The 14837-nt window shown below is 40.1% G+C and overlaps 1 protein-coding gene across 1 annotated transcript in view; it reads left to right on the top strand.

Annotated features, from left to right (window-relative positions):
* The window catches only part of DIP2A (disco interacting protein 2 homolog A), a 132722-nt gene that overhangs the window by 75011 nt on the left and 42874 nt on the right, over positions 1 to 14837 (top strand). Inside the window, exons 6-13 of the mRNA XM_050899682.1 lie at positions 5236 to 5364; positions 6182 to 6301; positions 8269 to 8466; positions 10102 to 10193; positions 10458 to 10568; positions 11367 to 11490; positions 11766 to 11875; positions 12309 to 12411. Coding sequence (XP_050755639.1) covers positions 5236 to 5364; positions 6182 to 6301; positions 8269 to 8466; positions 10102 to 10193; positions 10458 to 10568; positions 11367 to 11490; positions 11766 to 11875; positions 12309 to 12411 — 987 coding nt within the window. The remainder of the gene's footprint in view (positions 1 to 5235; positions 5365 to 6181; positions 6302 to 8268; positions 8467 to 10101; positions 10194 to 10457; positions 10569 to 11366; positions 11491 to 11765; positions 11876 to 12308; positions 12412 to 14837) is intronic.

The following is a 14837-nucleotide window of genomic DNA, read 5'->3' as shown; positions in this document are numbered from 1 at the left end:
CCTCTTTATTGTGGAAGCTAAGCATGGAGAGGAATTCTGATATCTAAGCTTTTACAAGGCAAAACGTTTTTCCCCAAGCCTACTTAGTGCTGTTGCCTTAGAAAGCACCTGCACGCTGAAATGTTGCGTTTTGTTTTGTGTCTTACAAAGTTATGGGCAGCATTTGGCTTTGTTCATTTTTCTGCACTTCATCAGTACTTCATCCATAAACATAGTTAGAAAGATTTGCCTCTTTGGTTAACTTTTGTTGCTTTATTGCTAGTGAAATTTTTCCTCTTTGTACAAAACATACCCATTTTATGACCTTTAAAGAAATCTAAATTATCATCTTCCCATTTCCAGGCTTATTTATAATAAGAAATTTGCAATTACTTTTTTTTTTTTTTTACTTAGTGGATGTAAGATGGAATATGTCTACACCTTGCTTTGAGGGCATTCTGGATTTTACATTATGGATTTATAGGAATCATGTTTAACTCCTTAAAATTAACAAATAAACTTGGAAGGTTAGCCACAATTGTAAGTGTGATTGAAATTCTTAATATAGCTGTAAAAACTTGCAAGATATGCAAAATGTAACACAGCATCCTGTTATGTCTAATATTTTAGGCCATATAAATGCATATGAAATTTCACAACTAGCTTCTTAAGACCTATCCATCAAGAGTATTTAAATCATCAAAATTGTATGCAAAATCAAGGCCTCATTAACAGTTCAAAGTCCAGCATTTAAGCAGCTCAATGTTGGACTGCATGCAGTGGAGTAGTTTGAAATTTCATTAATGGACAATAAATATGCATTTATAGTATCTATCAGGAAGGAAGCTCAGGGATCATTAAGAGCTGATCTACTAAAAATATTTAGAAAGGTGAAATTTCCAGTGCCTTTGACAAAAAAATTAAATGTCCTTTTGCATAAGAATAATCTTTCTCATTTCTGAAATGCTTGCCATATTCCACCAATTTTCATTTCTAGCTTGGTAACATTCATGCGTGTCCAATACCAGTTCAGTTGTGATATTTTTCATGTTTGTCTATAGTCTTCCTTGCTCACAAGAATACGAAAACTTCCATAGTTCTTACATTGCAAACTTTTTTGATTATCGATAAGTACTAGTATATTTTCAAAAAGGACCCCTTTGATTTGTCCTAGAGCATAAGAGTTTGTTTATTTTCTCAGTTAATGTGCTGACATCAGCAATGTAATTGCTAAAATATTCTGTATTTTGACTACATACTGAATAACTATTCACAATTTTGATATATTGGAGAATTTAAATTTAGCAGATTGTTCCCTTGCAGCTCATCATCTCCAGCTTGCATTTTTAATGATGAGATCACACTAAATTCCCAAGCAATAGACTGCAGTGTTGGAAGTGCAAGGTGACAGTATTTAATAAAGTCAGATAGGAATATGCATTAATTTTAAGCTGGCTGTCTTTCACCTATAAAAGCAAGGACAACATCTACATGTTGTTTTGGGGCTTTTTTCCCTTTAATGTAATATTTTCTTTAAAATGAATAAGGCTAGCAGTGTGTCTAGGTTTTTTTTTCCCCCAAGGTCACTATCTCAACTGTGGAGTATTTCCCAACTTAGCTCTTGTTAGAGTAACTGGAAAAATGGACTATCATGGTGTTTGACCCACTGTTTATTGAAAGACTTAAATGTACAATTTCTTTTCTTAAGGGGAAGCAGGTTTATAAAAGTAGATGTTTTGAACTGCTGTGGTTCTGTAAGCAGTTTTACAGGAGTTGTAAGAGTGAAGTGTGTTAGAAACAGTTTCAAAGAGTTTATTGAAGAGGAAGTGCAAGAATGAAGTAGTGGCTTGTGGATCCTATTTTGTGTTCTGGCTGGGTTGGCGCGCTCTTTTTTTAATTGTTCCAATACAGTTTAATAAGCTTCTTTTAAATGTCCGTTTTGGTTGAGGGGTTTCCTAGAGACAAAACGATCGTACACAGCCATCTCTAGGTCTAACCCGGCTTCCTGCTAGGTAAGGACTTTTCTAAAGTGTTTGAATCTTCGCCCTGAGATTCCTCCTTAGAGACTACTTTGATGCCTAGCTTTTAATTTTCTGTATCATATCCAATATGTTCTTTCTTGGGCCACTGCTCTCTTTTGCATTTATCTCTGTCTTCTAATCAATAATGGAGAGGTACTTCAGTCTAAATCCAATTGACTTTTTTCCTGAAGTCACAAGTCTGTTCAGTTTGTTGGGGTTTGTTTTATTTTTTTTGACTACTCGCCACTTCTCTTCCTCTGCTTTGCCACAGTATCTCTAGATGATACAGACTAATTTCATGGATTCTCATGGGCATATATTAATAAAATGCCTAAATAATTAATGAAGCTAATGTGATTTTTATCTGAGCATAAATCCTGAAAATTGAACTTATTCCTTCTACATGCATAGAAGGAATTTTGCCTTCTCAAGGCAGAATTGGGAGGGAGAGTCAGTTCTCTGCTGTATAGAAGATGAAATAGCTGTGGACAGCAGAGAAGTTGTTCATAAGGTCCCCTGCCATTTCCTTTCTTATGGCGAGGGACATTGATTTGCGTGAAACTTGGCTCTGAGATGCTTGTAAGAGACGTGAATGCTGTAGATTAGCACCTCCATATATAGCTATTTTTTGTGCTTGTTTTCAGTTGGGAATGATTGTTAATGGATTTTTCATTTCTTTTCTGAGTATTCTCATTTTTTTGTGTGATTTCTTTGAGCTGTTCCCAAATACACAGCTCTTCCGTAAATGTTCCCAAATAGCTTCTTCCTCATGTTATTTTCTGAGCATCTAATTGCAGCGCTTTTGTATTTCAAATATCTGCCTCGTGCATGTGGGCGGAAGATTGCTTTATCCCGACAGGAATATGCATGGTAAAACCTGCATCCGTTCAGCATTTCAACTTCTGTACTTTCTGCACGGCTTCTGACCCATATGTGCACCAAGTATCACAGTGTGCGTCAGTCTCTCTTGTCCTCTCTCTTGATTGTTCTATTTGTACCTATATGTACATCACTTCGAGTGTACATTTTGAGCCACTTTAATGTTTAGTGGTGACCACTGCATCTATAGGAGTGCCATTTTGGGGCTTTCCACTGATGAAGCCACGCTGCAGATAAATCCCTAATTGTAGTTCTTGCTGGTGTATTCAAGGAGTGGAAGCTTTAGACATTGATAATCACTGCAGGGTCTGTAAGGTGAGAAGTATGGACTTGTGGGCTAATACTGCAGTATGGGAACCAGGTACATTTGACTCCGTGTCCTTTTCTGTGATTAATTTGTATGCTGCGTGAAGTCTGTGTTTTGGGACTTTGGTAAAGCAAAGGAAAAAAAAAAACCAACCAAAAACCAACTCAAAAAGTATATAGAACACAGCGAAAGCGTTTCGATTTACTCTGAATACATGGGCGTTCTATACACCCTGTAAAGTGGTTATACGGATCAGTTTTAGACATAGTTGTCACCCTTCCTTGTTACTGGTTCTAACTCAGGCATTTATCAGAGACATTAAATGATACTTTGTCCTTCTTACACCTTACCCACATGAAAGGAATTTGTGGTCCTTGCTTAGTACCCAGCAAGACAGGTCTCTGCAATACAAAAATTGGCGTTGCAGTGATGACCATTGGAAAGTATGGGAATGGATTTAATTTTTTCTTCTGGTGATCCCTCTAAAACCGCTTAGAGCTGTACTGGTGCCTTGTATGTCAGCTCTGGAAATCTGTGAACAGAGCTATGAGCGCTTGTTATCTTAGTGCTAATTGCTTCCTTGAAATGGGTAGGGTAATATATATATTTCACAGCACTGCCTAGATCTCCCTGCTTTGAGTTCTTTCTGCAGGATTTGTGGCATGGTGAGGTCCTTCAAGGGGTATCGCTGCAGAGCTGCGTGACCCCAAGCAGTTCCTCCAGCGCAGTGCAGCAGCGTGTTCTTAAGCTCTTTCCTGTTGCGCTCCTATTTTTACTCATTAGGATTCTGAATATTTCAGGCCTCCAATTCTTGTTTTTTCTTGTTTGAACACTTCTCCCAGATACTGCCATTTCCTAACCTGTGATTCCATTCAAAACCATTCCATAATCTAGGTCACGATTGTGGAATGACGATATTCCCTAAGCATTGTTCTGCGGCACAGAAACGTGGTGCAGTTCCAAGCAAAGCAGGCTTTTGCCTCAAGGTTGGAACAAGGTGCTTCTCAAGCCCCTGTGAGGATTTGAGAAATGCCCTACTTTCTCTATGTAAATATACATTATAAAAAAATTTAAGTGTTTATTGCTTGTAGCGCACACCATTAAAATGAAACGGCGCGTTGTGTCTGGCCACAAATGACGACCTCACGCCTCAGAAAACCCCGTGCTAAATTTTTCTGTTGTCAGCAGTGTGTGTGTATAACGTTGACATCTATGCCACAGGTTTTTTTGAGTGTTACAGGCATTCCAGCTGTTCTCATTGATAGATGCCCCAGGGAAGAGTATACCGTGTCTGTACCACAACGTAAACAGAAAGCTTTTACCTACAATATTGTTGCAAGACTGTTAAAAACGGGTGGTAAGAAAAGCTGCTAAAGGAAAACAATGACTGGTCTTACAAACTGCAGGTGACAGTTTTTTAAGTCAGCACTTACTTTCCTCCGAGGGAGTCGCTCAGCTCTCCGTGTCCACCTTCAAGATGTGTTCAGACCTAAGTGCGCTGTCTTTGCCACCTTAAATCTGTGTTTCTCAGCAAAAGTCTTCCTCTTATAGCCTGCAGAATGTAGATAAGTGCTTCATGTTATCATGGGGAAAAAGTTCCCTTCTTTTAAACCTTATGCTTTTGTCCCTTTCTCTTCCTATGGGACGTAGACTAGTCATTCCGGTTTTGTGGTGAGACTTTGGGTGCCTGTATTTCTTCTGAGAGATGTGAGACAGGCTTTCTTTGTAGGCTTGTGCTGTTTACTCACAGTGAATCTCCTTGCTTTCACCTTGAAGTGATGGAGTGACCCACCGCTCTCTTTATTTGTCAGAATTTGTTGGGATCCCTTTGAGCGCTGGAATAGCTCCTCTCCACCCTGGAGAGGCGTGGTGGGTTCCCTTCAGGATTCCCCCTGTAGCTAGAAGATTTTGGTTACAGTTTGATTAGAGAAATCAGAGTTTTGTTAAAAACACATGAGAAAACAGCAAGAATGCTGGAAGAAGCAACTTTGGACATATTGATCCTTAAGATGACTGATGAGCTCCCATGTCTGTCTTCCATTTCTACAGATAACCACTCTGCACCTCCAGATGTAACCACTGGCCTGGTGGAACATTTACATCACGAGCGGCCACAGGTAGCATCAGTACGAGGAGTTCCCAGAGGCTACAACAGCAGCATTTTGGAAACTGCAGATGGTGATTGTATTATAAACCTCCTACCTTTCCATCTATGTCCCTTTTTTCTGAATAAGCGAATGCATAACACAGCTTGACACCCATCGTGTGCTATGTGCCTGCCCCCTCCAAAGCTTTGCAGTACTATGGTGTATTTGTCGGTCTGCCACAGGAGGGGAAACCGTACGGCATTTCCTCGGTTCTGCTGGTGGGAGCCATGTCCCCATTTCCGTATATTTCTATAGTAAAAGGCAATGTAAGCCCTTTAGTCTCGCATTTTAATTTTATATTGCCTCAGAGCCTTAAATTTCAATAAATATAAACAAACATACACAATTATATTTAATTTAAAATAAATATATCACATATACAAATGAAAATCAGCATTCGACATGGTTTTGTGTTGTGATTATTTTTTGCTAGCTCTGTAAAATATTGAAAGATTCACTTATTTTTTCCAAGCATTCTCACACTTTCAGCACTAAATGAACGTTAAGATGTAGCAAATACTTAGACTCTTGAAGAAAAGAACGTTCTTCAGGTTTGTATTGGAATCTCATGAAGGAGTCGGCAGTTTGAAAAGCTAAATTAAAGTGTGAGAAGGTATATGCATCAGCCAGGTAGCTAGGGAACGGCATTGTTTTAAAAGAAAGAAATCCATGGTTGAAACTGTTACTGATTAAAGCTGTTTTTTTCCAAACAAGCTGGTCGTCTTGAATGACTCTTCCGCCTGAAAGCTGCGCTGAGCTTAGCGTGATGTTGTCAGCAGTGTGGCAGCATGTGTTTTAGTGTATGTTTATTAATATATGGTAAGTAATAAATCTTTTCTGTTTGGCAGGTGTCCCAGTGAATAGCAGAGTGTCCTCTAAAATCCAGCAGCTTCTAAATACCTTGAAAAGACCAAAGCGCCCACCTTTGAAAGAGTTTTTTGTTGATGATTTTGAAGAACTGCTAGAAGGTTAATTTTCTTTCAAATACATTTTTCGCTCTTTCTGTAAGCAGTGCACAAAAGAACTGATACTTCTTAGCAAGTGTTGTTTTCTTTTTCTCTTGCCAATAGAAGACAAATCATGGTAGAATTGTTCTACTGGAGAGAGAAAGGTCATATGCTATCACAAGCGAAACGTAATCGTCAACTCAACCCTCCTACTCAGTGTACTTGTGCTCCCCTCCTCCCTCGCTTTGGAAACTCTTCTGATTCAGCCCAATTTGGACCAGTGTGATGAGCTAGTGAATACTAATGACAGTGATTTACAGATACTTAAAGAAATTCTACTCGCATCTTTGTCACAAAATTCATTGGTGCATCCAGAAATTGTCATGTTTGGTGATGGTCCTACCATCACTTTTTGCCTCAGAGATTCTAAACTCTGCCCTGTGGTAATCAGCGAATTTATAGAGGGTACTCTTTGGAGTAAGTCAGGGCGTAGCCTAAGTGTAACTGATGGTGCAGTGGACCTGTGGAAGCCTCTGACCAACCTCCTGTTCAAAGCAGATCTGACTAGATCAGGCTTCTCAGGGCCGTGTCCCATCCGGTTCTGAGCATCTCCAAACATGGAGATTCCACGGCCTCTCTGGCCGCTTGCATTCAACTGCTTGTCTACAAGCACCCCCACATTCTGCTCTGAAAAGCTGCTTTGTAGCTGGTCAGTGCCCGAATATAGTTAGACAAAAAAAGTTCCTTGCTAGTAACTCAAATTTATTATGACAATATTGTTTGCATGCATGTTAATGTTCTCTCCTTGAAATCCAGAAACTTTCATTATTTTAGAGGTTCAGAGGAATTAAATGCATTGAGTGCACTGTGCAGTATGCCTTGTCTGTGCACTACATGAAAAGGTAGTGCTTGTACCCGCTCTGCAGATATTGCTCAGCTAAAAACCACTATTTTCTTCTCTGTATGGAGGTGGGAAGAAAAGCGTCTCTAACAAATGTGGAAGTTGCTTAGCAATATGTAGCTGCGTTTAAAACCAGCTGCATCAGCTAATTTCGGAGAACGATTTTTGTTCTGTTCTTAGTCTTAAAGATTAAATGAAAATTTTGTTCTCGATGTGACATTTTTGCGCAGCTGCTACTAGATTCCCTGTACTATTTGTTTGATACTTTAAGATATGAAGCGGTTGCACTTCTGGTCTTTCACTGAAGATTTTTCAGGCAAACTTTTGTTGAGGTGCATGTATGTCATTGTGGAGAGCGGAGAGCATCACTTTGAACTGTTAATTTTAGTTATTGCATAGATTGAGTGTTAGCTAAATCCAACTGTTGATCTTAGTTAGCAAAACAAAGTCAGATACTTCACCTTCTTGAACAGCTTGGAGCAGAAGTTTAACAGCAGGCTACTCAGAGAACAAATGGCATACAAACCCTGCAGTGTTCCACAGTTGAGAGAGATGATCTGGAAATCAAACAAAATATTCTGTGAGCGGTACTGTTTTAGTTGTAGATAATCCACACCGGGAGCATTTAATCTGGCTTTTTTTTAATGTATTTTGTTACAGAAGCAGAGTGTCACTCTTCATCACCTGTTGAGAATTTGGTGCAGCAAAAATAAATGTTCAGTTGTCACTGAAGCCATTCTCTCTGATAGCGCTTCTTGACTTGGTGTAGGCTTTCATTTAAATAGAAGTGCAGAACAAACACCAGAAAATACCACCTTTCCAAAGCAGAGAAAAAGAGTGAACTAGGGATTCAAGTTCTGTTCCTGTGGCCAGGTCTTTTGAATAATGTGGAATCAGAACTCTAAAGTGATGGTAATTATTTTTTGTGAAGCCAACAGATGATTAGCATAGCATCATCATAAAGCAGAGGAGAAGTAATGATAGCTCTGAGGAAGAGGAAGGTGAGAACGGTTCGTAGAATAGTTAAGTGTAACTCGCACGTTTTGTGAGGATTGACATTTGCCATTTTACTGTGCTCTGGTTTTAGTGCAACAGCCTGACCCAAATCAACCAAAGCCTGAAGGAAATCAAATGAACGTACTTAAAGGTGAACCCTTAGGCGTGGTAACCAACTGGCCGCCTTCTCTGCTGGCTGCCCTGCAGCGCTGGGGAACTACCCAGCCGAAAGCCCCCTGTCTGACGGCATTGGATACGACTGGGAAAGCTATTTATACGCTTACCTACGGTAGGTATTGGTGATAACTCTAAGACAGAATTAGGCATTCATTGTGGACTGAACAATTTGCTTTACTTAAGAGGGACTGACTGTACTCGTGACAGATACTTTGAAATTCCTATATGAATGCAAATTATGAATTCATTGTACATGAAAAACATTTTAAAGCAGGGAAAATGTATATGGTATTCATTCTTTACAAGTGGCTATTTGTAAATTTCAAACAATTGTGGGGTTTTTGCTTAAAAGAACACTAAAAATAGCCTGGTGTAAAATAGGAGGAAGAAAGAGATGACTAATAATGCACTCTTCAGATTCCCAGAGTAGATATTAAATTTTAGCAGGTTCTTGCATATCCTTGTAGAGAAGACTTGCACTTCAGGAGCATATTAAGGATGTTATTGTGGGAAGTGAAGCTTGCCTGTATCAATGAAGTAGAAGTATTAGTTGCATTTTTGGGGGAAGATAATTGTGTCCCCCAGGACAGTTAACTGCAGCATTTCATTGTATAGTATGTTAGAATGTTAAAATTTCTCATTTGCATTCTTACAGACGAAGTATGCTTACAGGAAATGTAACTGAGCAGCTGCATTAGTTTCATTCTTTTGCAGTGGAGCTTTGAGAAGTGTTTAGAATATCATGTTTAGTTTTACATTTAAAAAAAAAAGAAAAGACAAGACAAACTAAAAAGAAGCCAAGCTCTGAATTGTACTTGGACTCTCTTCTTTATAGAACTGGCCATTTGATGTATTTGAGTCCTGTGTAACTTTTTTTTTATATAACTGGAAATTACACAGGAAAAAACCTGTTGAGTTGAAGAAGTTTGAGACTGACAAACACAAAATAACTGATGGTTGCTTTGTGGTCTGAAGGGATTGACTGTGGATGTCAGTCCATGATAAAGACCCTGTACTAGAAAGCTGAGTTCCAGATGCATGCTGTTTGCCATGGCGTGCTTCTTTGGGGGGGTTCTTGCTTTGATTTACCATTTACAGTGGAAAGGTTTTGCTGTTGCTCAATTTTTTATAAACAGGTTTTTTTTAGCAAAGCTGCTCTTTTTTTTTTTTTTTTTTTTTGGAGGCTACAAATTAAAAATTGTTTTTTATATTGTGTCAAATAAGTAGTTAGATTGTTGTATTTAATAGCTTGGAATAATTTTTTGTTTTGAATTGCTGAGCACTGTGTAGATCACTACTGAGCACTGAACTGGCATTTCACAGAGCCAGATATTGTGGCCTTTATTCCTACCCTTTGTTTCTTAAATTTCAGTTAATTTTTTGTCCAGTTTAGGATTTTTCTTTTTATCCTAAGCAGTTTGCTTTCCCTAAGAGCCCTTAGGAAGGAGTCTTGTTCAGTGCCTTTTGGAAATGCAGTTAGGTTGTGTCAGCCAGACTACGTGCGTGAGTGTGTGCGCGCACACGTGCACTAAAACGTTGGAAGAACTCTGTAGGTTTGTGAGGTGGGATTGCTTTCACAACAGCAACGTTTGCTTTTCCCCAATTACTTGCTCATGGGCCTGTTGACCCTGTTCTAATACAACTGACTTGCCTAGTGCATATATAAGGCACTGAGATTCGCCGATTAAATGTTAAAATTTTAGTCTCTGTTTTTTAATTTCTGTATTGTCTTTTTTTTTTCCTTTAGGCAAGCTGTGGAGTCGAAGCTTGAAGTTAGCATATACCCTGCTAAACAAGCTAACCACTAAGAATGAACCACTGCTGAAGCCTGGAGATCGGGTAGGCTTCCGTTTGAAATGGTCTCTGTGGAGAACATAGACAGTGAGGAACAGCTTTAGCTAAAGAAAGCCTTGTAGTACTGCGAGTTGTAATAGTATATTATCATAACATGTAGTATTTCTGTTCCTAGTTTAAATATGAACCTGAACATTGTTGTGAAGACTTTTTTCCCCACAAATTAAAAAGCAGCCCTCCCCCCCCCCCCCCCCCCCCCCCCCAACAATGACAAAAAACATTTCTTGTTATTTTAATGTATTTTTGTAGGTAGCTCTCGTATTTCCTAATAGTGATCCAGTTATGTTTATGGTGGCATTTTATGGATGTCTCCTGGCGGAACTTATTCCTGTCCCAATAGAAGTTCCACTAACAAGAAAGGTAGGCAAATACATTCAACATTTTTATGGTTTTGTAAATAAGTATAGTGTGTGGGGGGGTGGTGTCTAAATTCTGTAGTCCTTATGTGGGACCCCTCAGAGCCTGCACTTTTGAAAGCAGTATGGTGCATCAGCTGAACTACTCAGTGCACGTTATGTGCTTGGAAAGTGTTTAATATTTGATTAGGGAAGGGGGGAAATAGTATGACGCTAATAAGTTAACTATTTTAGGATACGTAACTGTAGAAATTATTTTAATTCATTATTTTTGAAAAGATGTGTGAAAGTATTTCTCAAAATATAACACAGAAATGCTGTCTTTTCAGCTCTCATGCTGAGTAATGAGAGCACAGGCAGGTAGAGACACCATAGTTACTGGAAATGTCAGTATAATCCCCCACACATTGAGATCCTTAGGGAAGAGCTGAAAAGCTACAGGCTCTGCTCTTCGGTGCTTCAGGACTCAGAAACAGCATCAAACCAGCTCTCTGTTTTACCAGAACTTACAAACATCCCTGTTGGGTTGGAGAGGAATGCACAACCATGGCTTTTGACGTTACTTTGCTACCATTGCTTGCCAGATCTACTGCCAAATCTAACTTAGTTGGCACTAAGCAAAACTAAGCCTTTTGAGCGTAGACTTCAGTCTTTCGTCTGCCATAAAAGATCTTACAGGCTAGAAGTTTGTTTTTTCCTGTGATAGAAATTGGCTTAATATTTTCTAAACATGGAAAAGTTACAGTAAACTGTACAAAAGCTTCATTATTTGTAAGTTTGCCATAACATGCTTTCTCTGCAGGATGCTGGCAGCCAGCAGATTGGATTTCTTTTGGGCAGCTGTGGAGTAACACTGGCTTTAACCACTGATGCCTGTCAAAAAGGCCTTCCTAAAGCTCAGACTGGTGAGGTGGTTACATTCAAAGGTATGTTTTTAAGCTACTCAAATTTCTTTATAGAATAAAGAGCGGGTATATCCATTGTTGCTGTTAAACAACGATCTTTGAGCTTGCTTGCGTGCTTCTAGCTTACATATGAAGAACTGCCTTCATTGTCAAAACAGTACTTAGTGCTGCTTCTTCCTGGCAGGGGGGTGATGCTGCAGCTTTTGCTTCCCTCCTGTTGTTATCTCTGAATATTGGGGGGAAAAAAACCTGATTTTTGGAACTGTAACGACAGTAACTTTTCTTTTTCTTCGAAGGCTGGCCTCGTCTCATTTGGTTTGTGATTGATGGGAAGCATCTGGCAAAACCAGCTAAGGACTGGCATCCGCAAGTACGGGATGCCAGTGCTGAGATTGCTTATATTGAGGTGATCCAGTATAATATGCCTAATTTACGGTTACTGTATTGTAGTTTGTCACAGCACTTTTTCTTCCTTTAGTCTCTCGATGCAATAAAAGAGATGACTATAATATTTTTAACTGTGGAACAAGAATGTTTCCCTCAAGGTTGCCAGGCAAACTGTCATTTGAGTGGCTGTGTTGAATCAGATTGAAGATTGGGGATAACTGGCATTTTTGGATCCCTGGGACCATTTGTTTAATTGGGGTAGAGAAACAGTCAAATTTCATATGATATTAGTGTATTCTCTGAACATAAATGTATCTCTTATGCTAGCTTTTTGATTTTTTTTTTTAAAAAGCTCGCTTCGTTTTTATAATAAAATACCCTTTCAGTTCACTGCTGTAAATTTTCTGGATTTTGTTGTTAATCTAATGCTTGTGTAAACTTTCTCTTTTCAGTACAAAACAAGTAAAGAGGGCAGCACAGTGGGCATTACTATATCTCATGCTTCCATGCTGGCACACTGTCACGCATTGACTCAGGCATGTGGTTATTCAGAAGGTAAGTTAGATAGGTACAACTTTAAATGATACTCATAGCTTTGAATATTCAGACAATTTATGTTGCGAAATCATGTTTACTGTCTTAAAACAACTTTAGATAAGCAGTAGTAGCTTTAACTGCAAAGGGAAAGACAAAATTCCTCATTCATAGTCAGCGTGATACGTGAAGGAAAGTAAGAAGCCACTTCTGAAATCATAATCAATGTGTATTAAAATTTTTTTAACCTAAGATCCTTATCGATTTTATTCAAGGGTTTGGATTTTTCAGTCTTCATAAATTTGTTAGTCGGTGGTAAGAGCTATACTGATTTTTTCATCCTCTTGAAGACAGCTTTGCTACAAATCTGTTTTGCCCTCCCTAATGCCTTTTGAACGCACTGGACGCTTTATGAAGTCATAAGGGGGCCAGTTTGAGATGCCCACGTGCAGAGTTAGAGGAACCCTTCCAGAAGAAATTGAGGGAGCTTTCTTAGACTGATCCTAGAGGCCATTTGGGTAGCTTGGATCTCTTTGAAGAGCTCTGGATGCTGCCAGTTCCAGTTGTAGCTGCTCTAACAGTGCAGACTGGTGTGCCGTGCAGACAGGCTGGTGTCGATTATGCAGCTTCTTATCTCTCAGGAGAAAGAGTTGCAGTTATTGACCAGAGGGAAGGCCGTTTTAAGTCTTGACTTGAAACCCAGTAATGACTAGGTTAGATGTAACATGCATCATAGTTCTTATAACTCTTCTACTTTGTGGTTCCTAGGAGTGTGACACTTGACCCCTGAAAGAGATGCTTGATCAAGAAAGCCTGAGAGCTACCATCTTAAAAAACACCCCGACTTGCTTGGCTTTACTGCTCTTGCGCCTTTCACGCTGCCTGCCTAGGTCACAAAGTTAGAAGTTCTAGTGCAAGTCATCTGGTCCACTTACTTGAACTAGATCTGTGATTCCAGATAGTGCATTTGAGGGCATGAGCAGATTGCTAACAGTTGCTAACTGTGCTCTCTTGCGCTTAGTTTTTTTTCCTTCCTCCTTTGGGCAATTGGTTTACGCCTGTGGTGCTCCACAGTCCACGTAAGTAGTATGATAGGGTAAAAGAGGTTTTCGCAGTCAGATACCTGTACTCTTTTTGCTTATCATCAAAGAGGACCCTTTCCCGTTTTCATTTCGGGACACCTTCCCATCACAGCTGCCAACTACAAGAACTGTGCTGGCAGAGGGGAGGGTGCACCCAGCTTGTAGGTGAAGGATTGTACAGCCGTTCCTGAATCCTGAAAGGATGATGGAAACCAATTATGGATCAAAGGGGTCTACACATCTTAATTTTCAAGACAACTGTGGAGTAGTGTCACTAGCCCTTAACATTTCAGATCTTCACAGAGGGTACTGAATTCTTTTGTCCTCTTGTATGTTCATTTTTCACATTTCTATTGCCACGTGCTAGAGATGCTGTCACGAGGTTTGTGTTCTGTATAGACTATACCCAGTATAAAGCTTTGCCTTCTGTTCTGTTTATAGCTTCGTGCAGCTTCACAATTTTGGCCACAGTAGTTCCTATTTTCAGAAGGGAAGGGATCTTCCTCTTAATCATGTCCTACAAAAGAACATCTCCATAGGGATTTGAATAAAGTGAGAGATCTGCTTGTTTTCAGTCATTCTCTCAATGTGTAGTCAAGAACTGCACCTACTTTTGACCATGTGCATAGAGTTCATCTGTGCTACCATTAACCAAAAACTTTTCCCTTTGAAATCTGTTTGCTGGAAGAATCTCATGGTTTGACTAGTTTTTATCCCGTAATGGGGTAACGCGTGCTAATGTATCTTGGGATATGCAGAATCACAGAGTGGTTCAGATTGGAAGGGACCTCTGGAGGTCATCTGGTCCAACCCCTCAGCTCGAGCAGGGCCACCTAGAGCCAGTTACCCAGGACCATGTCCAGGTGGCTTTTCAGTATCTCCAAGGATGGGAAGCTCCACAACCTCTCTAGGCAACTTGTGCCAGTGCGCAGTTAACCCCACGTAAAGTTTTTCCAGATGCTCCAGTCCCCTAATCATCCTTGTGGCCCTTCACTGGACTCACTTCAGTAGCTCCATCTCTCTCTTGTACTGGGGAGCCCAGACATGGACACAGCGCTGCAGGTTGTGGCCTCACCAGTGCTGAGTAGAGGGGAAGGATCACCTCCATTGACCTGCTGACAACGCTCCTCCCAATGCAGCCCAGTACACCATTAGCCTTCTTTGCCGCAAGGGCGCGTTGCTGGCTCATGTCCAACTTGGTGGCCACCATGAACCCCAGCGCCCTTGCTGCAAAGCTGCTCTCCAGACGGTTGGCTCCCAGCACGTCCTGCTGCATGGGGTTATTCCTCCCCGGGGGGCAGGACTTGGCATTTCTCCTTGTTGAACTTTGCGAGGTTCCTGTCAGACCATTCCCTCAGCCCGTCG

The sequence above is a fragment of the Gymnogyps californianus genome, chromosome 7 (assembly GCF_018139145.2).
Source record: "Gymnogyps californianus isolate 813 chromosome 7, ASM1813914v2, whole genome shotgun sequence".
Taxonomy (NCBI): Eukaryota; Metazoa; Chordata; class Aves; order Accipitriformes; family Cathartidae; genus Gymnogyps; species Gymnogyps californianus.
The sequence above is the reverse complement of the archived record's forward strand: the minus strand, read 5'-3'. Positions and strand labels throughout refer to the sequence as shown.